The sequence below is a fragment of the Siphateles boraxobius genome, unplaced genomic scaffold, assembly GCF_051911475.1.
Source record: "Siphateles boraxobius isolate OS27281-9 unplaced genomic scaffold, OSU_SipBor_1 16, whole genome shotgun sequence".
Taxonomy (NCBI): domain Eukaryota; kingdom Metazoa; phylum Chordata; class Actinopteri; order Cypriniformes; family Leuciscidae; genus Siphateles; species Siphateles boraxobius.
The window spans coordinates 2047349-2074538 of record NW_027508766.1 but is presented as its reverse complement, the minus strand read 5'-3'; the positions used below and the strand labels follow the sequence as shown (position 1 = coordinate 2074538).

The 27190-nt window shown below is 37.4% G+C and overlaps 1 protein-coding gene across 11 annotated transcripts in view; it reads left to right on the top strand.

Moving 5' to 3' along the window:
- Positions 1-27190, top strand: part of arhgef28a (Rho guanine nucleotide exchange factor (GEF) 28a) — a 96816-nt gene that overhangs the window by 61890 nt on the left and 7736 nt on the right. For 3 of the 11 annotated variants that reach the window (XM_077231078.1, XM_077231084.1, XM_077231076.1), the window contains exons 14-34: positions 2652-2738; positions 3468-3510; positions 3997-4098; positions 4626-4749; positions 5751-5886; positions 6107-6162; positions 6424-6484; positions 6606-6735; positions 7088-7206; positions 7592-7732; positions 7827-8077; positions 10621-10746; positions 10857-10974; positions 11137-11388; positions 11518-11594; positions 12075-12253; positions 12430-12521; positions 13206-13388; positions 14079-14335; positions 16074-16121; positions 18083-18598. In XM_077231078.1, the coding sequence (XP_077087193.1) occupies positions 2652-2738; positions 3468-3510; positions 3997-4098; positions 4626-4749; positions 5751-5886; positions 6107-6162; positions 6424-6484; positions 6606-6735; positions 7088-7206; positions 7592-7732; positions 7827-8077; positions 10621-10746; positions 10857-10974; positions 11137-11388; positions 11518-11594; positions 12075-12253; positions 12430-12521; positions 13206-13388; positions 14079-14335; positions 16074-16121; positions 18083-18598 (3098 nt within the window). The remainder of the gene's footprint in view (positions 1-2651; positions 2739-3467; positions 3511-3996; positions 4099-4625; positions 4750-5750; positions 5887-6106; positions 6163-6423; positions 6485-6605; positions 6736-7087; positions 7207-7591; positions 7733-7826; positions 8078-10620; positions 10747-10856; positions 10975-11136; positions 11389-11517; positions 11595-12074; positions 12254-12429; positions 12522-13205; positions 13389-14078; positions 14336-16073; positions 16122-18082; positions 18599-27190) is intronic. The other 8 variants (XM_077231083.1, XM_077231080.1, XM_077231081.1 and 5 more) reach the window with 5 other exon arrangements.

Genomic DNA, 27190 nt, shown 5'->3' with positions numbered 1-27190 from the left:
TTTGTGATTTAAAGGGTAAGTTTGGCGTTTTACAAGTAAAGCACTGTTATAAGATCGTTTCTGATTAAATCGAACGGTTAAGATTAAAATTTGGACACATGCTGCTGTCCCGAGAATTTTAGGTTTTTGTGTTAGCACCCCCCCACCTATTACAATGGTTTCATAGGGGCACTGGAACAATCATTCATATAAACGCATTAAACTTTAGTTTACAAAGATGTGAAACTCACCGAGTGGTCTGGGGTGTTCACTGATATGCTCACACAAAAATCGCTGCAAAAGATGCTTTCCAAAAGGTGTTTTACCATTCGTTGTAAAACTGTGGACCTATTTTTCCAACGTCTCACAACCGGACATTCTTCCAAAAACTACGATAAAACCTGTTGGAAAGCATCTTGTGCAGCGATTTTTGCGGTGGGTGGGGGGTGGGGGGGGCGGGGGGGGGGGTGGGTGGGGGGGGGGGGTGGTGGGGTGCTAACACAAAAAGCTAAAATTCTCGGGACAGCAGCATGTGTCCAAATTTTAATCTTAACCATTCGATTTAATCAGAAACGATCTTAAAACAGGCCTTTACTTGTAAAACGCCGAACTTACCCTTTAAAATGTTATTTTCTTGGATTTTTATTTTTATAGCAAGATTGGAAGACTTCTTTATATGGGACTTGTTTGATCCTGCAAGTGTAAGCAGTGCATATTTATCTCAGCACCACAGATTAAAGATTTCACACAGTGTATTGTGGAGTAAATCCAAATATAGCTGGTTTAAGTGGTTTATAGCTACACTTCAGGGTTTGTGTTCAGTTGTGTGTAGATTAATTACCGTTTGGGTGTAAATGCCTCAAAAGTAAATTACATTTAATTATTTTCGGGATTGCACACACTCCTGATAACCATTTTATAATTTATTTAAAAGCAATACTCAATGCAGCAATCCAGAAATGATTTTATTTTCTTTAAAGAGCCATAGCTCTGTTATGCTACAAAAGCGCTGTCAGTGTAAAAAAAAGAAAAGAAGCAAAACACATTGCTATTACAGTCACGCTTCTGCTTCGATTGTGCTCTGCTTACATATGCAGTGTAAAACAGGCTTACTTTCTTAATGTGTTTCATATACAGTATTTAGTTATAATCTCTTATCCATTGTTTTATCTCTTTAAAAAAGTTTAACTACAAAATACAGCTTGTGTCTAATGCCCTCAGATGATCTGCATTCATTAACATCCACTGAGTCAGAGATTCTCCCAGTAATTGCCAGCTTCTGTAGAAGTTAATGCCCCTGAATGTCATTTGATAGCATCATTGAGCCTGTTGTATTCCATTAATCTAAGCCAATTTAGTAGATTATTAATGTTTGTAGGAAATATCTGATTTTTTCTTTCTGAATATGCCTTTCTGGTTATAAAATCTGTAAAATAATTTATGGACACCAAAATAATAGCTGAATGTACTGTAATAGCAATTACACTTGCTAGAAGCATGTTTGGTAGTCACTAACAAAACTGTAGTGAACAGACACGCACTACTAACAAATATACTCAAAACCAAGTTAGCTGGCCATACAGGTTTTTTGGACATCATCCCTGGTGGAAAAATACGATTTAAAATTGTAACTTTTCTGTAGAACATGGTAGCTTGTATAAACGGTCCATAAGCTGGTAAACCATCTTGGATCAGAAATCCATCTACTACCAGCTTGTCAGGTTGGTTTTTGGAACGTTGTGGTTGGTCGTCCAGCAAATGATGAGCTTGGAACCGCTAACGATCAGCTTAGACCCGCTAGAAACCACTTACCATGTTCCGAAACATTTAGCTGCCAGCTTAAAGGGATAGCTCACCCCAAAAAAATGTTTTGCTGGTAATTTACTCACGCTCAGGCCATCCAAGATGTAGGTGACTCTTTTCTTTAGTAAAACAGAGAAGACGATTTTAAGCTGAAACCGTGGTCCTCGGTGATTCATATAATGCAAGTCAATGGGTGCTGTCACTTTGAGATTCAAAAGAACATATTCAGCCAAAGCTAAATTAATATCCACATTGAGTTCTTAAGAAGCAATACGATCTGTCTATGCAAGAAACTTAACATTATTTACAACATTTTTACTTCTATCAGCCTTGGTAAACGGTCCTGAGCGCGAGCTTCCTGTCGCATAATGACATATGCACAGGAGTGACCTCACACGTGAGCTGATGCCTCAGTGTATTGTCAGGAGCCGCTAGTATTAATTTTGCTTTGTCTGCATATGTTTTTTTGAATCTCAAAGTGACGGCACCCATTGACTTCCATTTATATGAATCACAGAGGATGACGGTTTCAGGTAAAAATCTTCTTTACTGTTCTATTAAAGAAAAAAAGTCACCTACACCTTGGATGGCCTGAGGGTAAGTAAAGTAATAGCAAATTTTCATTTTTGGGTGAACTATCCCTTTAAGTTGGATTTTCAACCAGGGATGGCCATGTTTGAATGTTTGGTTTTGAGTGACAGCAAAAACGAGCTGCTGTTTGATATAACCATGAACAGAGGATGAAATCAAGTGTTTTTGGCCATTTAAGCCATATAAATTTCGTAACCCTTCCATTCAAAACCAGCACACCATGTATGTGTAGAGTAGTGGCGGGCTGTAGTGAGTGTCATGTCCGCTGTGTCCTGTAGATGGCGCCCTCCCCAGTAGCAGTGGCAGCAGGTCTCTCCTACACACCCTGTCTCTGTCTAAATCTATGTCTCTGCTCAACCCTGTTAGTAAGTACAGCCTCGCCTGCTCGCAACACGCCACTACTAACAACATAGCACAACGCTTCTGCTGCTGAAAGCGCTCTGTGTCTTTGTGTGGGGGAAAGTGAACAACTGAAAAAAAAGTGTGTATAATGTTTTTGGGTCAGTGTTCATTTATTTTATGTACGATAGTATTTATTCATATTTTAATTCCTTTGATTTTTATTTTCAGTTTTCATTTTAGTTTTAGCAATTTCATTTGTTGTTTTTTTGTATTATTATTAGTTTAAAAATATATACATTTCTATTTAACTTTCATTTTTTGTTTTAGTAAATTTAATTTAGAGCCTAATCTTATGCTAAAACAAAAACTGAAGTTCATTTGTGTTTGTTTTTCATCTAATATTTACATTTTATTTCATTTCAGCTTTATTTCAGTTACTGAAAATGATAGTTAATAGTTTTAGTTAACAATAATTACACGGTTCTAGGTGTGTGTGTATGCGTGAGCTTTCCACGGCTTTATTGGCTTTGCTTGCTGGTTGTGGGAGCCTAATGGCAGTGCGTCTGTCTGCCTTCACCCTCAAGGGGTTTCATCATTATTTGATAAGATGTTGCTGGAAAGGAAGGATGATGTCATCAGTCTTCAATTCAGATGAATGTGTCTATAGAATCAGAGGAGTGGAGGAGAGTTCTTAAAGATATAACGTAAATGATAGAACCAGTATATTTACATCCATATTTTCTTTTCTACAGAACATCGTGCCTGCAGCACATCAGAGCAGCCTCAAGAGAAAAGGTAACGCAGACCTCTAACCACCTGTCATCTGCCCTGATTCCTCTATTAGGTATTAATCACTAATCAGAGAATAAAACGGTGTTGAGCAGAGCTCTCCAGTGTCCCTTACTACAAGGTTGCTAGGAGACAGAGTGCTTCCTGTTGATTTGAAGGTTGTTGCGCCTGTTTCAGGTGTCAACCTTTTAGAGTTGTTTTTTATTTAAATGAATACAAAAAGATGTATGTAGTTGGTGAGTGAGGTACACTTTCTGCATTAAGAGCCCCTTGTCTGTGGTGTTGGATCTTATATACAATGATCATCCATATCTGTTAGCTTGTTTCCATGTGGTATTTTAAATTCCCTATGTCTTTCTCACTATTCTTTTTTTACAGCAAAGCACAATAGTGCCCTCCAGGGGCAGTATGTGTCTGTGCATACATTAAAATGGAAATGCATGTATCTGCTTTGTGTATAAAGACTCAGAGTGCTGTACTGTACCTCTATAGGGAGTTAAGGTTTCGTAGGCGCACTCAGTCAGCTGATGATGAGACCAGTGCAGAGTTGGCCGACTCCCTCCAACACCTCACGCTCTCCGAATTCCTCAAAGAGTATGTCAATATAGAGACCCCTAGCTACTAAACACCAAGTGCACTCTTGGCATGATCCTTTTAATAACCTAACCAGAATGCACAATCACCCACTGGCATGAAATCACGTCTAATGCTTCTTAACGTTTGTGAGATGACTCCAAATAATGCTATCACTTCACTGTGTCGACACTAAAATATGTAATAACACTCCTTGTTTGTGAACCTAACTGTGGTCCAAGTCTCACAACTCACCTCCCACTGAGCAAAAGATTTCTAATCAGGAATGTGTGAAATGCATAGAATGTCCGCACTGCTCAGGTGGTATGTCTTCTTTTTGGCACAGAGGGTGATGACTAATTATTAATTTTCCTGTAGCCTGGAAAATAATAAATGACTGAATGAGCCTGAAAGAAATGAATTAATGAAACTACCTAGCCGCTAAATCATGGTTTGAAAAGTAAAATCTGTGTTAACATTAAAACACCCACTGTACAGGCATGTGTCTGTGATTTTAATGCGCTCCATGTGATTAATGTGTGTTCCAGGATTGAGGAGGAGGAATGGGACAAATATATCATCCCCTCCAAATCAGAGTCAGAAAAATACAAAGTCAGCCGCACTTTCAGCTTCATAAAGAGCCGAATGTATAGTACCCGCAACAAGAGCAAGGTAAACATACATGCATGTCATATAAATATATATATATATATATATATATATATATATATATATATATATATATATATATATATATATATACCTTCAGTTCATAAGTATGTTGTCAGTGAGATTTGAATAAGAAATTAATACGTTTAATCAGTAAGGATGCATTAAATTGATCAAAAGTGACTGGAAAGATATTTGTAATGTTATAAAATATTTTTGTTTAAAATAAATGCTCTTATTTTGAACTTTCGATTTATCAAAGGTTATTTACAAAAACAAGCATTATAGTTTTCACAAAAATATTAAGCAGCACAACTGTTTTCTACATTTCTATTTTAATATTTTAAGAAATAATTATCAGTTATTTTAAATTTTAATGGTATTTCACAAAATATTACTGTTTTACTGTATAAAAAAAAGAAGGACAGTACATATTTAATATCTTGCATATTTTCATCCTATATATTTACATATTACAATATGTACAATTTATAATATATAAAAAATTTATCTATAATAATTCGTCATCTAAAAACATCTCTTGACCTATTATGGTAAAGGTCACAGAGAAATTTAAATATTAATCATCAATCAATATTATGAGACTTTTTTTAAACCATTACCCTCTATGTTCAAATCTTAAACTTTTTTCAACAATATTACTTCATACAATGTCGTTTTTGAAACTATTTCACCCTGGTTTTTGCCCACAATGTTCCTTTACTAGCCATTAAGGAAAGATACAAAAGAGAAGGGGGTAAAGACTGATTGTTATGTCCAAAAACAACCATAGGAGTCCCTTTTAATCATTAAACTTTCTTTTGGCTGTAACTGTTTTACCAGCGGCAAACTCTCCCATGGCCTTTTTTGCCACACAAGCATGTCACACTTAAACTAACTTCACAAGCAGAAATAGTGTAGAGATGAGTTTAATGTGCAGTCATCATGGCAGATGGTGATGAGGACTGTGAGTGATCTGATGGCTTTCCCTTGTTTTTTTTAAGGGGAAAGGAAAAGAGAGAGAAACCAAAGACAAACAGGTCAATGGACACCAGTTCACAGCAGGATCTGTCCTGGGGTCGACACTTTGTGAGATCTGCAGCAAGCCAGCTTCTGGGAAAGAGGTCTTCCACTGCGCATGTGAGTTCATTTAAGTAGTAGTTCAAATATTTTAAATAATCAAACTGACATATTTTTTTTCATCTTAAAATATGTATTGTGTTTCTGGCAACATGGAGGTTTGTATTGAATCATTCTATCTGTTTTTGTGTTTTGGAAAATTTCTTGAAAATCTGCCAGTTGATTCATTAGATGTTTGTATCTTTTTTTAAATATTGTTTAATTTGCTCTTTCATCCTAGACTGTGCAGTGAGTGTCCATAAGGGCTGTAAGGACTCATCGACACCATGCCTGAAGGTGGACTGTGCTTGTGTTTGCACATGTTGTTTTTTTCTCTTGAGCTACATAAAAGTCTGATAGATTGCCTAAGTTTAATATTTAAACCATGAGACACATTTGCCTATGTTTGGTCAAACACAAAGTGCAGAGAATCTGTAATGAGCCCCGTTATTACAATACAGAATACTGTCAATCAGTGCAACATAAGAAGAAATAATGTGAAGTTTTAAAAAAAAGTATATTATTATTTTATAAACGTGTATTAACTCTCGTTTACAGAAGCCTCAAGAGAAATATTCTGTGATGACAGTAAAAAGCAGGACAGCCTCCCTCCCTCAAAGTGAGTTTTACCAGCTTTATAAAACAAAAGCTTATAATATCATCCCCACTATCAACCTATTTAACGCCAAAGTTGTTTTTTATGCATTTACACTTCTCACCTTTTTTTCTGTCACATTTAGATTTTATAGTGCGTGAAAGTTCCTCGTTCTCTCAGATACCCACCGCTGCCTCTCTTCCTGTGATGACATCACGAGACTCAACTCCTCTTCCTTGCCCTCTGTCCAGAAGTGTGCCTGCAGCCACAGAAAGGTCCCACGCTCTTACTGTGTAGTAATATTCAACCAAAAACTAGCTAGATAAATGAACCGTGAAGGTTAATGACCCATATGCTGTGATGTGCTCAGTCTTAAATATTACAATTTTAAAATATTATCAAAATATTAACATGTTAAAATGTGAGTTTTGTCCAAATATACGTGCAACATTCTAATTTCAGACATAATATTGTAGTAATTGACTAGTTTTACTTTTATCATTCCATTTCCTTAAAAAATACATGTCTGGATGAGCCAAGACATCATAAGTTCCCAAAGTTTGTATTTGTTGAAATAAGTGAGAGTGTTTAAGGCTCCTTATAGTCATTTATGTAATTTTCCATCAGGCTTAGTGAGAGCCCAGAAGCATATAGTGACTCCCCCCCTTGGCGGAACTACATCCAATCAGAGGAGTTCCTCCAAACAATGGAGTCCTCAACATCCACTGATTCATCTCTCGTTGAAGGTAAAACAGCTGGACATTTGATGAAATAACTGGTGTAATATGTCATATTCCTACTCCAAGCTCAACAGAGTGTTAAGTGACCTTCAAAAACCTCCTATCGACCCCTTCATTTTTCTTTTTTTATTCACTCTACCTGTCAGAAGTTTGGAATAAATCATTTTTTTATTTTTATTTTTTTTGACAGTAGAATCTTTTGCACACTAAGGCTGCATTTATTTGATGAAAAATACAGTAAAACTGTAATATTGTGAAATAGTATTACAATTTAAAAGAACTGTTTTAATAATTGTTAAAATGTAATTTATTACTATAATGGCAAAGCTGAATTTTCAGCAGCCATTGATATTCCGTATTGAAAAATCCAATAAAGAAATTAATTCCTCAGACACTGTAGATGCCCCTCTACAGAATGAGCTGGTGATGAATGCTCTGGATTTAGAGGCGGAGTCATGGAGCCTAGCGGTGGAACCCCAGTTCTGTAAGATGCAGGAAAAACGCATCGTCAAGAGACAGGATGTCATTTACGGTCAGCTGAAACAGTCTTCCTCATTAAAAACATTTTGTGCAGGTGTGTTCTGTTCATCATTTGAAAGTGTTTTTGTTCTCTTGGTCTTACTCAGAGTTCATGCAAACCGAACTCCATCACGTGCAGACGCTCATGGTAATGGCGGAGGTCTTCAGGAGGGGAATGCGGGAGGAAGTCGGGCTGGATGCGGACACCATTGGTCGGATTTTCCCTTGCTTAGATGAACTGCTCCTCCTCCACCGTGACTTTCTGTCAGCGATGAGGGAACTACGGCAAAGCTGCGTCCAGCCAAACAGCAACAAGAACTACCTCATCCACCGTGTGGGTGACATTTTTCTGCAACAGGTATATAAATTGTAATGTATTTGTGTGAGTACACAAGTCAAGTTGGAAGTTTAATCGGTAACACTCTACAATTAGGTCCCATAAGTTAATGTTAGTTACCGCATTAAATAACATTTACTAACAATGAGCCAATACATTTGTTACTGTATTTATTCATTTTTGTTAACATTAGTCAATAAAAATATAACTGTTCATTGTTAGTTCATGTTAGCTCTGGACTATCTGGGCATTAAATGAAATGAACAGATACAACTTTTAAATTTTAAAAATGTATTAATGTTAAATTTAATATTAATTAAGACTAATAAATGCTTTAGAATATTTCATGATAACCAATGTAGTTAAAAAGTGTTAACAAATTGAGCCTCATTGTAAAGTATACCATTTAATCAGATATTATGGCAGAACCGTTACCAATCGGTTTGCCTATTAGGGGCGGAGTTAAGCCTCTCTCCGTTCATGAGAGAAGCACCAATGAGCAAATCCTTCTTTTGAGTCAGATATTTTCGGTTGAGATTGTACAACAAGCACACTCCAGACCCCCCCCCCCCCCCCCCCCGAATGGCTTAGCTATAAAAATGTGCAATATGTGTTCTCATTAACAAAAGATATATGTTGCAAGCTGATAGAGATAAGAAACCCAGCAACCACCTGTATCATGATTAAAGGTGCCCTAGAATGTTTTTTTTTATTATTTTATAATGTTTCCTGGGTTACCCTTATAATGTTAGTATGTTTTTTAGATAAAAAATAATCATAATTTAGAAATAAATGGCATTTTTCCTAGCCTGCTTTTAGCCTCTGATTTGAACACTCTGTTTGAAGGGGCGTGTCTGCTGTGGGATTTAGTGTAACCGCGGCCACTGCTGTGATTGGCTGACATGCTTGCATATGAAATAGCTACGCATTAGATGTGAAACTCTCTCCCGAATACTTTTACTACTGCTATTATACGTTTTTACTATAACAGCTATCGAGATTAACGAATCGTGAGATGTTTTTAAAGTATTTAGATCTATTCCCATCACATAAAATGTTGCCGTGATGAGCATTGAGCAGATGACAGTGTGTTGATCGCGAGAATGAAGATCTTATCATTGCAAAGCAGTTTCTGCACTCTCTAATGCTTTCACCAATGCAAACACGATGATGTAAATACAGTAAGAGCTTCGTTGTGCAGTAACGTGCGCCATTGATAACGAGTTTGGCAAGTGTCCAGATAAACTCGCGCTGTGTGGAAAGATTGTTCTTTGATCGCTTTCTGTATATAATTTGTTCACAATTTAAATACGATTATTTTCATCCTACTAAAAGAAACGATGTGAAGCTGATATTTTAGTCACTGGCTTGACTTACTGATGCATAAACAGTATTGAACGATTTTGAGAGAAAGATTACCTGTCTGAACTTGAACAATTACACATCAGAAAGTGTTGCTTGGTAGCTCGATCCGAGGCCAGCTCTGTATTGGCCCAAGTTGAGGAAGTCGGTGAAATGTTTGGAAATTTCCAGAGAAAATAAAACTAACCCATTGTTTCTTCAGAGGCTCAGATGAAGGAACTAAAAAATACTTTTGTGTTCTTGTGTACATCCACACTGAGCAACTGCCATGCTTCGGCTGCGCAGTTCCGCCTGGCATTGAGGGCTGGCATTATGCAAATATTTGGAGGCGTACATATTAATGATCCCGACTATTGCGTCACAGTCGGTATTGTGTGGAGAACCGACCGTTTTTCAGGGGTGTTTTTCATAAACGTGAATTAAATGAGAACGCGAAAACAGTCCAGTTTGAGATTCACTCTATGTCATGTCCATGCACTGAACTCTTGTTATTTGACTATACCAAGGTAAATTCAATTTTGAATTATAGGTCACCTTTAATCATTTGATGTATCATTGACATAATCCTTATACTCTATCGTCTCTACAACTTTTTCACTTATCAATAAAGACAAATAAATGAACGAGTCATTAGAAACATGGTAACCCCTTTAAAAGCGCTAATTTCACTTTAACCTTTTTTCATATCCGTAGCTTATCCTCACAGCAATTACACACAATAGACCGCTTGCTTCTGCATAAACACAATTGCTTAAACGCTGCAGCTTATATGCTTAGTAAAACACTCTACAAGACTGTTAAACATAACTCTTAGATTGAACTGTTATGATTGCTCATTTAATAAGCAAACCATGCAATATGCACAGAGATATAGAGTAAAAGAGTGTGCCTTCATCTTAGATGTTGATTTCAGATGCTTTCTGAAAGCACGCTACAGACTGATAACAGCAAACTACCAGTATTTGAATGTTGACTGTTGAGCCGCTGATCCAACAGCAACCAATCAGCTGCGCTGTGTAGATGATGATGCGATTGCTACCAAATGAGTTAAGGGCCCTATCAGTTTCATGCCATAACTTGGTATTTATATTGAACGACAGATATAGATTGCATATATATATATATTTATATATTTGAATTCAAAACATAAGATATACTACATCATGGGAAACATCATAGGCGTGTGTTTGTTTTCATCATAGTTCTCCCAGGAGAATGCAGAGAAGATGAAGCAGGTATATGGTGATTTTTGCAGTCATCACACAGAAGCGGTCAGCTACTTCAAAGAGCTTCAGCAGCAGAACAAGAGATTTCAGCTCTTCATAAAAGTGAGATTCAAATCACACAAATGACTAAATCAGTTGCATGTTGATGTATTATGGATGCTTTCGGCAGCACTGAATTTCAGTGAATCACTCTAATCTTTTTGGTTCCACAGCAACAGAGTAGCAACTCATTGGTAAAGAGGCGAGAAATCCCAGAATGCATTTTGTTAGTCACGCAGCGAATAACGAAATACCCTGTCCTCCTGGAGAGAATACTGCAGTACACAGAGGGTATTATTCCTTACCTACACACACACACACACACACACACACACACACACACACACACACACACACACACACACACACACACACACACACACACACACACACACACACAAAATCACAACCAAACATTTGTTTAGACTCAGTTTCTTTTGTTCTTTGTTTCAGAGCACACAGAAGAGCATTCTGACCTGTCTCATGCGCTAGTCCTGATCCGAGAGCTGATCTCTGCTGTGGACCAGCACGTGAGTCAGTTCGAGCAGAACCAGAAGCTAAGTGAGGTCCTGGGCCGCATGGAGAACAAGTGTTCTACGAAACTGAAGAGTGGTTACACCTTCCGCAAGCAGGACATCACCAGTGGCAGGGCTCTGCGGCACCAGGGCCCGTTGCTTTGGAAGACGGCCACAGGAAGACTGAAAGGTGATTGTCCAATGAAACGGTCACAACACATCACGCAGTATTCAATATGAAAGACATATGAACAGCCATTTGTACTTAATTCTGGCTAAGTAGATGAAATATCTGATGACATTATTTGATCATCCACAGATGTTCTGGCGTTTTTGCTGTCTGATTCATTGGTGTTCCTTCAAGAGAAAGATCAGAAATACATCTTTGCCGCTGTGGTTGGTTTCTGAGATTACTATGCGTTTTCATCTCTATAAAGCAAACACTGCTGTTCAGGAGTTTGGGTTTGGTAAAAAAAAAAAATCATGTTTCTTAAATTAATATTGCAAAATATTAATGAAATTTATTATAACGTATAATTATAATTTATTATAAATTTATTATGAATTTTCAGCTGCCTTTACTTCAGTCTTCAATGTCACATGATCCTTCAGAAATAATTCTAATATGCGGATGCATCTTTGTTGAATACAAGTATTCATTTCTTTAAAAAAAAAAGATCTTAATGACCCCAAACTTTTTGAGCAGTAAATATTTGTATTCAGGGAATATATTTGATCATATTCTATATCACACTTCTATTAAGCGTGCATTGAATGACAGCTTGTTTTTGTGTAAATCTGATGACGTATCTTTAGTCTTTGATGTAACTGTGTAAAGTTAGAAATGTTATTTTACTCACTTGCACTGTTTCTCAGGACCAGAAGCCTCCAGTGATCTCTCTGCAGAAGCTGATCGTGCGGGAGGTGGCCAATGAGGAGAGAGGCATGTTTCTGATCAGCGCATCTTCAGCTGGGCCTGAAATGTATGAAGTGCACGCTGCTTCTAAAGATGAACGCAATGCCTGGATGAGACTCATCAGAGAGGCTGTGGAGAGGTGTGTAGTGATGAGGAGTGGTGTTCCTATCACCATAACACCATAAGATGAAACATGTCATACTTGTGTATATTGATTCTTCTCTACAGGGACAGCTGAGAGGGAAAATAATCTCTCTTCAGCTTTTGTTGTAGTGTGTCATTTTACTCATTTTAAATTGTATTTGTTTTGCTAAGTTGCCCTGAAGAGGAGGATGAGACTACGAGTGAATCAGAAGAGGAAAAGAGAGTTACCGAAGCAAAGGTCCAAAAGATTCACAGGCTTCAAGGTGATACGAGCAACCAGTTATGCTGATGAATCCAGAGGGTTTATAATAGCTGAAATGTTTAATTTATAGTACCTAGATATATCTATTCATTAGCATTGCCATTCATCTTAATTTATCTTACATTACTATGGAATTGCAGGAAAATTATATTCTGACAAATGCTAATGGCACCTTAAGAATGCACATAATCCTAAACCCTTACTGACCTACTGTATACTGTCGGTGCATGCATTGATAAGCAATTGGAATAGCGATTGCTTATTGAATTTTAAAACGCATTTCAAGACATATATCTTTTTATACAGGCTTTTTTATAATATGTTTATTGAGTCTTAACTGCACTTTATCCTGTATATCCGGAGTATTCGTTGTGTGTTTTGTCTTGTGTAGTGATCTGTATTTTGCTTGTGAGTTGACCTTGGGTGTTATAAAAGGCGCCATTAAATAAAATGCTTTATTAAAAGTTCATTTCATGCTTTGAGAGCTTTCCAAAAATAATCCGTTACTGATAAAACATCTAATAATAAAATGAAATGCACCTGATTTTTGAATGCTGCTTGCAAAGAAACAATTATTTCACCAGAATAGTTTCTTTCGAATAGCAGTCAATGAGTGGTGTAGTGTCATTTGCGTCAGCTAAAGAACTTTTTTTTTAACATGACAACCGACCATTTTCTTTCACAGAGTCTCTGTGCGGCCACGATCATCTCATCTGTGCCAATCTGGAGGAGAAGCTCCACATCTACGCCAAGCTGTCGGTCATGGCAGGACAACGTGAGGCAGGTCCAGATCCACGGCTGCTGGTACGACCCAGCACTGAAGACATCCCCCAGGCTGGAGTACTGCTCGGCGCTGCTCTGAAAGAGGGTGGGAGTCTGCTGAGAGACACACATCAATACATACACTACCATTCAAAAGTTGTGAAGTCAATACAGTGTTGTACCAGTGGGGTCAGAATAATTTTTCAGCAAGGATGCATCAAGCTAATCAAACGCGACAGTAAAGACATTTATAATTTAACCAAAGATTTCTATTTCAAATAGATGCTGTTCTTTTGGACTTGTATCACAATTTAAAAAAAAAAAACATTGATAATGTTTTTTGAGCATCAAATCAGCATATTAGAATGATTTCTGAAGGATCATGTGACTGACGACTGGAGAAATGATGCTAAAAATTCGGTTTTCCCATCACAGTTTTGCTAATAAATTACATTTAATATGCCTATTAAAATAGAAAACAGTCATTTTAAATGTATAATTATATTTCAAAATATTTCTGTTTTACTGTATGTTTGATCAAATAAATGCTTTGGTGAGCATAAGACACTTTCAAAAACAAAATATCTTAACAACCCTAAATCTTTTAAATTTAGTGTTTGTGCACATGCACATACTCACACCCATAGATTTATAGACACAATATGCTTCGCTTTTCAATACTTTTTAACAATACTACAAGGTTTTTTTTTCATGTTATTGAACCACAATACACACAACTGCATGCATAGTAATCTTGACAGTTATTAATATTGTGCTGTCGCACTCTGTTTATTAGCGGAGAACCTGAGAGCAGCTCTCTCCTCTCACTATGCTTCTGCTGCCGTCCTTTCTGGTCCAGAAGAACTGACTCAATCTGAGCCCTGCACTCCCTCCTCGCCTCTGCCTCCTGAGACCCAGAGCCCACTGACGGACACCCACCACAGTGAAGAGGAGGAGGAGGAGGAGGAGGAGGAGGAGTGGAGAGGAGAGGAAGGCTTAAAAACACAGGCCTTTAATCACAGCGCAGATGCTGATCACAACATACACCTAAAGGTAAAGGATCTTGCTCGTAAACAGCACATTTAAATGGCCATTATTTGCAGGGATTACTACTAGATTGTCACAGCATGATTGATTACTAATAGAAATATACTAATATGGGAAAGAAATATTTAATATTTTCCAGTATTAATGATTTAAATTGTGCAGCATAAGAGGTACAGTCACCCTGCATAAATAATTCACATTCTTCTTCCACTATCACATCTCAATCTTTCTGTTACTAAGTATTAATGAGCTTGAAATAAGAGGAGTCCATTTTACTGCCTCCAGGGTCCCGTTTCATTAAAAATAAAAGCGGAAAATTAGGCTTTCATTTTCTTGGATCTATTTTCTGCAGTCGTTGCTGTCTTGCGGTGCGCTGCACAGTATGTCATGCTGATACGTTTTTTTTTTTTGTGCTGCTGACATGGGCACAAGCTCATGAAAGGAGACATTTAAATATTTAAAAGGTATTTACCTTTTATTGTTATAAAAGCAAGGGATTCTTGTGTTTTACTGGATTTTAAATATTTTTTATCATTTATTTTGGACATTCAGTTCTGGTTTCACAGACAAGGCTTAGGTTAGGCCAGGATTAGGCCTTAGTTCAATTAGGACATTTAAGTAGCTTTTATAAATGTGCCTTTAAAAAATACTGGTGTGCATCTTGAGACAAAACAATGGTTGCTTTAAGTAGAAAAAAAAGCAACTCAAACATGTATTTTAGTCTGGGACTAGGCTTTAAGCGTTGTCTGTGAAACCGGAGTTGTTTTGGGTTTTAAGATTTAGATTACCATTCATATTTACTTATATTTCTATTCAGTTCAGTTATCATCGATTTTGGCTAAATCTGTCATGATGCGTAAGCAATTCCTAGAAAAGCAGCAAACAAAAACATAGTTTTGTGTCCACCAGGTGGTGCTATAAACTTGATATTGACATAGACAGGGCGTAAATCTTGCCTTAAGAGGGCAGACTTGTTCGTGTTGATTTCAACACAAAAGAGTGTGCTTATTGCAACGCTTTGCTTCCCATTTATATTTCCACATTATAGTCCACTAACATGTAGATGTGCAGATTGTGCAAAGTGCACAAATAATATTAATTCTCACTCGCAAAAAAAGAAAGAAGAAAAGATAGTAGCCCAACACAATGTTTAATGAATCTAGGAATCTAACATCTAGGCATAACAACCATTTTAACTCCCATTAAGGAATCATCCTCTCACTTTTTGGGAGGTAATCAATACAGATGCCTTAATGCCCCCAAACACACACTCACACTCACACACTCATTACTCATACATCCTTGAGTGAACGCTTTGCCTCGCTCATTTATAAACCTACTTGGCTGGGAGGCTGTTTTCTTTAAACTCAGGTCACCGCCGTGTGTTTCCTGTGCCGTCTGTTGACTTTGTAGATAAAGAACCTAATGGTGTTTGAGTCAACAGATGCTGAAGTTTTTGAATCATCCTTAGAAACCCACTGAAGTAAACACAACATTTGCAGTTTCGTAAAGATGTGCAACAGGAAGCACATGTCTGCCAAGAAAATATGAATTAAATGTATTGCACTGTTGTTTGCAATAGAATGGAATATATTGCTATACTGCACACATCTATGCTGTTATCTTTCCAGGAAGAAGAGACATTAGTTGTAGTAGTAGACTCCATGTATCAGATTAAAAAAGTCTTAGTTTTGGTTTAGAGTTCTTTACTTTTTCTTGCTCATTGTTTGTTGTCTTAATGCAGGTGAGTCAGAGTGTGCAGAGCTTGACTCAGCTGCTGTACAGTCTACAGGTGAGTTCATGTCACACAACCACATACCAACTGAAAGAATAATTATAGTGGACAGGCCTTACGTCAGACACGCATAAACACGCGACATGACTCAGTTGTAATAGCTCTGTCCAAGCCTTAAGTTTCATCGCCTGAACATGTTTGACCAACTATGTGGCTTTATCTCTTATATAACTCACTGTGGTTTGGATGTAGGATGTGTTGTAATGCAGGTGATGCTGGATGTGGACATAAGTGACACACTTGCGAAAGGCTATTAAAAGTGATTGGCCTTCTTTTTACAAAACATTGCCATTTCCTAGCTATTTTAGATATCATTGTCAAAGGGATAGATTTGAATGCAATTTTTATTGTTTGTTTGGGAGTAGGAAGACCTAATGGAGCTGCTCAGTCATGTCAATTTGTAGGTTAACCTGGAAGGCTAATTCACAATGGGTTCCCTCTATAATACCGAATGGGTTTTTAGAATAACTGTGTTTGATTCATGAGTGAAATAAAACTGTGACATTTTGTTCTACAGCATAATGTACACACATAGTCAGACCTCAAATGTGAATTTGTGTGCTTTTAAAAACCGTTGATGTCAAATTGCTACACAAGGACTGTAGCTACTACTTTTCAAATGTTAGGGGTCAGTGTTGTTTTTAAATTATTTTTTATATTTTATTCAGCAAATGTGACATTTAAAGACATTATAATGTTGCAAAAATATATACAGCAAATGTTGTTCTTTTACCCTTTCTATTCATCAAAGAATCCTGAAAAATATGTATTAAGAAATCTACAAAAATATTAAGCAGCAATTAGCTTTGCCATCACAGGAATAGATTACATTTTAAAATAGGAAACAGTTAAATTTTAATAATCTTTCACAAAATTACTGCTTTTACTGTCTTTTTGATTAATAAATGCAGCCTTGCTGAGCATAAGATACTTTTGACCCCAATACTACAGTATGTTTACACGATTGACAAATCAGCCAACCTTTCTTCTCTATAAAGGCCAAACCGTTAATTATGTCAACAATTAAAACCACAAGATAGAAAAAAAGTTTAGCTTGATTGAAAATGTAACAGTTCTCTCTGATCATGAATCTGAACCTGAGCATAGACTTACATTTTTAGCAACATGCATTTGAGTTATGATAGTAATTTGTGTTGTAGAACAAAATGTGGAAGTAATTCTTCAATGTCTTCAAGTATTGTAAACCACAGACCTTATTTTACTCATAAATCGAAAAATGCTATGCTAAAAACCAATTAGATGTACCAGAGGGAACCAGTGTCTAAAAATGATAATTTTCCTCAGGTTAAGGACTAAAAGCAGCTCTGTTTAACAAGTCACTAGAGACTTGAGAGAAGAGTTTAAAATCGCTTATCTTAGATGCAATTTGTGGATGGGGCTCATGTTAGTTGATTCATATACACCACCATTCAAAAGTTTGGGTAATGTATAATTTTTTTAATGTTTTTAAAATAAGTATCTAAAGCTCACCAAGGCTGAAGTAAAAACAGTAAAAAAGTAATTTATTCCTCTTGTGGCAAAGTCTTCAATGTCACACGATCCTTCAGAAATCATTCTGATATACTGATTTGGTGTTTAAGAAACATTTCTTATTATTACCAATGTTGAAAATAGTAGTGCTGCTTAATGTTTGGGAAACAGGGATCATTTTTATTCTATTAATAATTCTATTCTGATAATATTATTTTCCTTAAAAAAAATCTTACTAAACCCAAACTTTTGAGAATGGTAGTGCACAGATCCAAAAAGAAGGACTTCACCTTTTGATGATACAGGTCGGATGCATTGAGGGTTGTTGCCTACCTAGTGATGGTTTAGCCGAGACACTACACACTGGCGTAAGCTAATTCTAGAGAATAAGAGCCATTGTTAGCAGTGATAAAAGATATCTCACCGTTGATCTCCTTTACATTAATACTCTCGCTTTTTGTGAATAGGCCGCAGTCACCATCCAAGACAGTTGCTATGAAGTCCAGAGGCTCCTCCTCCTCCTGTTATCAAACACTTCCTCTCAACCTCACTCCCGCCCACTGCCCATCGCTCGCAGCAGCCAGGCCCTGCAGGAGCAGGAGCGCCAGCGGGAGGCGGAGCGGCGACGGGAGGAGCTGGCGGACGTGGCCCGTCTACGGGGCAGCCTGGTACGAGAGCGGCAGCAGTGGGACCGAGAGTGCCAGATGCGGCAGATTCAGCAGTCGGAGCTGGAGACGTCATTGGAGCAGAGGGAGCTGTTGTGCCACATAGAGGAGCGGAGGCTGCAGAGCGAACGACGGGAACTCCATGAGCAGCTGCAGGAGTACCAGCAGAGCCTGGAGAGGCTGCGAGAAGGTCAGAGGAGTGTAGAAAAGGACAAAGAGAAGCTGGACACTCAGCGGAGGGTGCTGGAGAGTTTGAAGCATGGCTGCCAGAAGAACCTGCCCGCCATGGTCATACCACTAGATGGACAGCAGACACAGGTAGGATCAGTGAGTGGATGGGAATGTGTCGGACTCAGTGGTGGTCTGTGTGATGTGCAGGGGCGTAATTTACGGGTGGGACATGTCCCCACCACTTTTTGCTAGGGTCGATATTGTCCCCACCGCTTTTGAAACATCTCGTGTCACGGATGTACCAATACAAATAAATAAAATATCTCCAGTTAACTTTCAGAGCATGCATTTCGTTTGTTTGTTAAATAAGAGGTGATCTAGCACGCTGAAATTAGTTTTTGAAATCAAGTGATTAAAGGGCTCGTTGACTCTGCGATCAGTGGTGCAGATACAGTATTCTCTCGTGACTCGTGCACAACGCACAGTCTTCACACGGACGCACGCTTTAATCCGTTTCGGAGACTCTCTATTCGTTCCGATGAAATAACAAAAAAATGCACTCAAATGTGTCCCTGCTTGATATACAACCACTGATAAACATAATCGATTTTAGAAACCCAATACGAGTGCAGATTAGAACCCAGAACCTCTGACACCATGCTTGATAAAAGTTCTGCCACTGGACCATTAATGTACATATGTATTGTAGTCGGATCTATATATTTATTCGGTACTAACAACATATATCAGATCTCATTAAACGACAAATTAAACCCAATGTACTATTTAAATCGATTGCTGGACATCGTAATGTTATTGTTCATAGGTACAAATGATTTATGATTTAGCATTGTATTAGCAACCTCCACCCTCCCACCCACTTTTTAAAGCAATGTTACGCCACTGTAGCCTGACGTCGTCATACTCAGATTCTAGTCAGAATGTGAGTCTGATACTGCTCCATTGGGCTGTGATTATTTGGCGTGTGTCAACCGAACCAGGAAATAAAAGGCCTCTGCACTCAATTGGATAGACCTAGAACCAATCAGAGCAACGGAGTAAGTGACGTTTGTTGAGAGATAGATTAAAGTTGATAGATTAAACTTTTTCCGAATCCCGTAGGAAGGACGGCAAAAACATCTTTCCTATCGACAAATGCCTTGATCGCGGTTCTCTGTTCCTCTTCTAAGATGAATGCGCTGTCTATTCTCCAGCGTCAGCCATGAATTCAACCCAAGGGCTCTGATGACGTGGATGGTTACGTTACTGTTGCTCACATACTGTAGATATGATGTCTATGGTTGCTCATCTGTCCATCATCGTATAAAGCCTGCCCTGACAATTTGATTGGTCTGAACAATTTTTGTTCGGAACTTCCAGACCGAACTTCTCGTCCTAAAAATTTTGTGGGCGGGGTTGGGGCTGGCATCCAGGCTAACGCCACTAGTGATGTGTAAATTAAAGTCACCATGAAATCAAAACTGAAAAATCCTTCCGTTTGTGGAATATTGTAGTGTTTTTTATAGAGGTCGACCGATAGTGGATACTAAATGAAAACAAAACATAAAATAGTGCTAAACCTTATTACAAAAATTGAAAAACCGTACTGAACACCGAAAATGTACTGTACTTTTTAAATATAAACAATATTAATAAACCTGTTTGTTCATTGTGCATTAACTTACGTTAAGAGATACAGCTTTCAAATGTTAATTTCAACATTTACTAATAGATATTTACAATGAACAATACTAACCCTTAGTTAATGTTACAAGTGGAATCTTATTGTAGTGTTACCATTTCATATAAATCCAGTCATGCTGAATGATGACCAGCTTTAAATATCTACACAAAGGCCAGAGGATTGAAATTAGACACATATGTGTATTGTATGTTTAATCTCACACTTTGTTTGCTTCTATTTTAGAACACTTTATTATCTAATCAAAATAGCAAAATATGTGTTACAGTGGCGATAAAAAAAGAACTGAAATCGAATGATTTTTTTGTATATGTTTCTGGCTGCGTGAACATATCAGTTTGCTTTCTCATGTCTCTAGATTTACATATGCAACTTCCCTGCATATCGAATGCAAAAAAAGCAACCAGCTGGATATAAACTAATGCAAATAGATGGTCACAATCGTGACATTAAATATTTGGGATGGGCTTGCATCCGGTTTTGTCACATTGTTTTAACCGCTTGAGGTACTAATGTTAGCATCCTCTCAGCCTTGACTGCAAACATGCTACTGTTCTCCACTCTTGCTGTATCTAGACAACCCATTAATTACTTTATAATGATATGAAAACATGTACAGTAGTGTACTCTATTCATACTGTTTCATTGTCTGTTTTAAATCCGCATCTGAAGTGTCCCACTCTGTGTCTCACGTGTCAAAACAAACACCAAGAGGTGTCAGTGATGGTTTTTATTTCGCCTTTAGAGGCCGCTCAAATGGCACTCAAATGATAATGATCCAATCAATTCCCATGTGAGAAAATCGAGTCACAGTAGGGAAGACATGATGATTGCAATTTCCATTTCTTGCCGACTTTAATATTGCTCAAACCTGCTAATTGCTGATAAACCTTTTTACGTCAGTAAATGAATCTGATGATTTGCGTTTAACCCTGTTTACCTGTAAAAATGCAAGGTGGAATGACAGAAACTTGAGATTTCTCTGAATGTCAGTCTATTCTGTAGGCCACAGTGACTTTGGGGTTGGACAAGAACTTAGAAACAAAATTCTATTATTCAGCCAGTACAAAAAAAAATCTGTGTTCAAAACTGAATACAAATTAAACAAACATTTCTTTGCAGTGTACCGTTAAAGCTACAATATGTACGATTTTTGTAATAAAATATCCAAAAATCACTTGCAGAGTTAGATATTTCCTGCAGTTGTGTACTTACAATATCCCAAAAGTTCCCAAAGATTTTTAATTTCAGAGAAATTCCAATTTTAAATAATGGCTGGTCCATGTTCACTTGTCGCCTGTCAATGACGTAATATCCGCGTTATCCCTGGTTTCTGCTCGTACTGCCATGGCAACCATGCCAACAGACATGGACAACTGCGTTACGTCTAGCGGCACGCTCACGCTGTTGTTGTTTTGTTCAAACAATATGGACCATGGCAAACAGACTTTGGGACAAAAGGAAAACTGAAACGAGGATCATTATCGGCGTGGTGTTTTTGAGATGCCGAGAGCTCCACGTCCGTGACAAACTGCGACTTGACAGAGACGCCACTCTTGCATGTACTTGATTCGTTTTATTTACATTTGCTCACCTGTCTAATAAATGTTAATAGCTCCTCATGATGAAATGTTATAACATGATCAGAATGTTATTATAATGTTGATCTAGCTTACTGCTAGTCTCATACAGCCAACAAACTAACACATAGAATAACATTATAACTTTCAACTCACTCAAATGGAGTTTAGTATGATAGTGTAGACCAAGTGAAACAGCGCTGCGTTACCTCACAAGTTTCATTATTCTAATAAAATGACCTGTGTGTAGTAATTCAGCACTTGCGGGTAGTTCGGTAGAATGAAGTGTCCTTATTCCTTTATATCCCCGGGACTCGCGTGTAGCGCTGATATCTGTCTCTCACTAGCAATCTCCATGCTTCATACCACAGTCATGTTAAAAACATCAATGTATTTACTCATCCATAAACATTATTAGATCCTTCGGCATGATGGCAAGTTCCATAATTCCGCTTATCAACCTATGACCATGTTTTTGAAAGAAACTTGTTGTCATTCATTTTCTGGTTGGTCAATTTGCACATCACAGAAGACTTGGCTCTTTGTCAGACTTTTGTACAATTATTTGAATTTGCTTAGAATACCACATAGGAGAATCTACTTTAAAACAACCTTTATACATTTGTGTTATGCACATTAATTGAAAGTAGTTTAATTTAGAATAATTTGTGAGGAGACTGCAGCTCTCTTGCTTCCTGTGGTGAATTGCCACCAGTGCCACTAAGGCAGCTTTGCTTTAGGGTCATTGTAGTTTCTGCCTGTTTGTTCATGCGTCTATATGCATGTTCTTCGTATCTGTTTGTGTTTGTTTGAAATATTCCTAAAAGCTGTAGTTGTGAGCTGTGGGAATGTCATAAAAGCATTCGTGCACTGCATGAGTCTGGAGACACAGCTGTCTTCTAAACGCTGACATATTTCTTTGCTCCTCTGCTCTTTCCTCCTTTACTCTGTTGCCAAAACACCCAGGTAGTGATGTCACAGGATAGCGATCTCAAATCCTCTCTCATCTGACTTTGAAGATGGAACAAAACTGTCAGTTATGAATTCAAAGCAGGGAAGCTATATTTTCCGTTTTTCTTGATACCATTTGCTTTCTTTTTTGGTAATGTAATTCCCTTCTGTCTCGTTCTTTCTTTCTTTCTTTCTTTCTTTCTTTCTTTCTTTCTTTCTTTCTTTCTTTCTTTCTTTCTTTCTTTCTTTCTTTCTTTCTTTCTTCTCCCTACATTTTTCAGCTGTTTTTGCATTCTTCTTTCTCTCTCTGTACCATTAAAAAGTTTGGGGTCAGTACATTTTTTTTAACTGTTTTTGAAATAAGTCTCATATGCTGACTACAGCTATATTTATTTAATCAAAATACAGTAAAAACAGTTATATTGTGAAATATGTTTTACAATTTAAAATCATTGTTTTCTATTTCAAGATATTTTGATGGAAAAGTTGAATTTTCATCAGCTTTTATGCTAGTCTTCAGTGCCACATGATCAGAGATCATGGTGATTTTATGGTGATTTGGTGCAAGTAACATTTCTTCTTATTATCAATGTTTAAAATACTTGTGCTGCTTAATATTTTTGTGGAAACCATGATACAGTACACATTCATTTCATGAATCTCTGACACATTATGTACATTATAAATGTCTTTACTGTCACTTTTGATCAATTTAATGCATCCTTGCTGAATAAAATATTGTACTGACCCCAAACTTTTGAACTGCAGTGTATGTGTATATATGTTTCCTTAAGTTTACAAATATAAAAATTATAAATATGATATATTCTATAAATAAATATTCCTATAGTTAGTGTTTTATAAAACTGTTCGGACACTTGAGAGGTCCTGAGTCAGTGCACACGCTTTGGATAGAAAATAAAATAAAAAGACGTGTGTGTGTGTGTGTGTGTGTGTGTGTGTGTGTGTGTGTGTGTGTGTGTGTGTGTGTGTGTGTGTGTGTGTGTGTGTGTCAGTGTATGCGCATGCTCTACGGTTGCAGCCGCTGGGCTATAATAATATTCATAGACCTAGTAGCCTATATAACATGGTTGTGCATGATTTGGCGATAGGGGACAGCCTATACACTGGTCAAAATCAGGCAGACTCCCTGAACTTTTTTAAAACGTGTTTGAAAATTATGGGTAGGTCGGGAGGTGCTCATAGTGTGCCCGGCTCGGCTTGTAATTCCTCTCACACAATGCGAGCCACTACTATACGAGCATCAAAAATTTCCATACGATTTTTCCCGAGAGAAAAAAATCGCCCGCGAGTTCGTATGACAGCAAAAAACGCACCAAATTTGGCTTTCACACTGAAGGAGCATTTTTGTAGTTCGTGTAACAATTGGTAGAAGTACCTGCTTTTTGGCATGTTCGCACCGCAGGAACTGGGAACAATTTTAGTTTTGGGAATTCCTTTTGTGAGGACTAAATTAGCTCTTACTTCAGGGGAGGGTCTATCCCAGCACAATAGGAACTAACAGTGAGGTAAGTGTATGTTGATTGACCGAATGCATACCATACTAAACAAGCTGTGTAAACACACAGTTTGCATGTACTTACATCCACGAACATGGAAAACGGTGATTCATGGACCAAGGCTAAAATCCAGGCACTTCTTTAAGGTTAACAGGTTTTATCATAGTTTTTGTCCAACTCCATTGACTTAAGTCAGGACAAAAACTCTGATAAAACCTGTTGGAAAGCATCTTTTCCAGTGATTTTTGTGTGAGCATATCAGTGAACACCCCAGACCACTCGGTGAGTTTCATGGCTTTGTAAACTAAAGTTTAATGAGTTTTATGAATGATTGTTCCAGTGCCCCTATGAAACCATTGTGTTGGTGGGGGGGTGCTACCACAGAAACCGAAAATTCTCGGGACAGCAGTATTTGTCCAAATTATAATCTTAAACGTTCGATTTCATCAGAAACGATCTTAAAACAGGGCTTTAAGTTTAAAATACCGAACTTGTCCTTTAACCATTACGCTACAGAGTTACTGACGTTGTTGAATCCTGCGCTTACGTCACTGTCATATGACTTTTGCCACCCCAATTCCTACTGGCAGTGCAAATAGGAACATTTAGTTCTTGGGGGACCACCCTGGTGACTAGTTCCTAGAACTGTTGCGAAAAACCCATATGTGTGGTGGTTTTCTCTCTCTTTCTCTTTCTGTTTTTGATATGAACATTATTTTGGATGATTGGATTAAACCAACAGACCAGACCTTCAAAACACGCCTTGACAAATAAATAAGACTACGGCAAAAACCCAAACACAACGAATATTATAAGGTCAATGTTGCCTTTTCAGACAGAGTCAAAACAGGTGTGGCAGTCCACTGAGGAGGAAAACATTTCATTCCTCGACCTCTTGTACACAGGGAGGATTTAGTTGTGGTCAAGCGCCCTTTTCTCACGCACAGCTAAGCCTCTGATTCATTACCTGCGAAAATGAGAGCAATTCATGGCTCATCAGTCTTAGGCCGTGTGAGGTGGTCTAAGCTTCAACCTCTTGACTTTGCGCTAATAAACAAGCTAATGATTAATTGTAATTGAAAAGCCCCTACCAAGGCAAAATAATTAAATACAACTCTTTGTATTTCATTCTGCAGGTCAGGGAAGTGATATTTCATTTGGGTGTGTGGTTTGTAAAGGACTGTTTAAAAATTATTGGAAAGTGCAAGGGCGAGATGTAGGACAATTGTGTCCATCTGATGGCTAACTTCTCAGAGTCTTCACTACATACAGACACACAGTGTTGGGGAGTAAATACGACTACTTGACTACATTGTTCAGTATGTGATAGTAGTTCAGCTTTTTTCAAAACACTGTAGTTTTTACAGTAATACCGGTAAGTTACTTTTTCAACAAGTAGCAGTGTTGTGCTACAAAATGCTACTTGGCCGTAATATTGTTGCACAACTGATAAAGTCTGATGAAGTCTACAAAACAATATATTTGGTTTATTCATCTCTGACACATAGTGTTTGACGCGCTTATACTGAATACATTCTAAATTATGCCGTTTCCTAGTTTTTCTTATACTTAGTTTGTTTTATCAGTTGTATTAACTGTAAGACCCCCATAGATTAATTGTTGTTTGAATTTATTTAAAAAAAAATCATAATCAATTTCCTAAATGCAGAAGTAGCAGCCAATATGCTGGTTTTTTTTTTTTTTTTTTTTTTTTTTTTTACAGTTTGGGGTCAGTAAGATTTTATTTAAGAAATTAGTATTTATTCATAATTAATATTTATTCAGTAAGGATGCATTACAATTATCAAAAGTGACAGTAAAGACATTTATAATGTTACAAAAGATTTATATTTCAAATAAATCCTTTGAACTTTTCATTCATCACAGAAACAAGGTTCCCACAAAAATATTAAGCAGCACAACCATTTTGAACCAAATCAGCCTATTAGAATGATTTCTGAAGGATCATGTGACACTGAAGACTGGAGTAATGATGCTAAAAATTCAGCTTTGCCTTCACATGAATAAATTACATGCTAAAATATATTAAAATAGAAAACCTTATTGAACCTTTATTAAAACATTATTTTACAATATTTCTGTTTTTACTGTATTTTTGATCAAATAACACACTTCTGTCAAAAGCATTTAAAAAAATCGGTTTAACACCATTCGTTGTTGTGGGAAGAAGGAGACGGGGACTGGCGAACATTTAAAGACTTTTAATAAATAAATAAACAAATACAAAACAAAAATAAATGCAGCAGCCCCTCACGGACAACTGTTACCACATATAATCAAACAGAAACAAAACAAAAATAGTCCAGCCCTGGCCTCTTCTGCCTTCACGGTCGTCCGTGAGAGATACGAGACCGGTGCGTCGCACAGGTGTCGCTCTGATGAGCGCCGTTCTCTCATGGCCGTTGGCATCGTCCTACTCGCCACAATCGGGAACACTTTATTTTTATGGTCCCTTTTGAACATTCTGTTGACTATAAGTTACTTTACAACTGCATGTCAACCAACTCTCATTAGAGTATTAGTAGACTGTCTGATTAAAGGGTTAGTTCGCCCATTTAAGACATGAAGTTGTATGGAATCCTTAATAAAGAAAATATTGCAAATAATTTTTTCACGTAAAAACGCACAGTTTTGAGGCCCCGGAAACTAACCGGGAGTACTTTCTTGAAAAACTTCCAGCGGCCAGAACTCTGACCAGGGAGGTGACTACAGAGTGGGTCAGTGTGTATGCACTATAGTGCTGGTAAGGATTCCATACAACTTCATGTCTTAAATGGGCGAACTAAACCTTTAATATCTGCTAACTCTTTATTGTGATGGTGCTCCAACAGACACTCTACTGACTATAAGAAACTTTGTAACTACATGTCAACTTATTCTAACCATAAACCTTCCAGTCTTCTAATACTCTACTAACACTCTAATGAAAGTTAGTAGACATGTAGGAGCAATATTACTTCTTGTC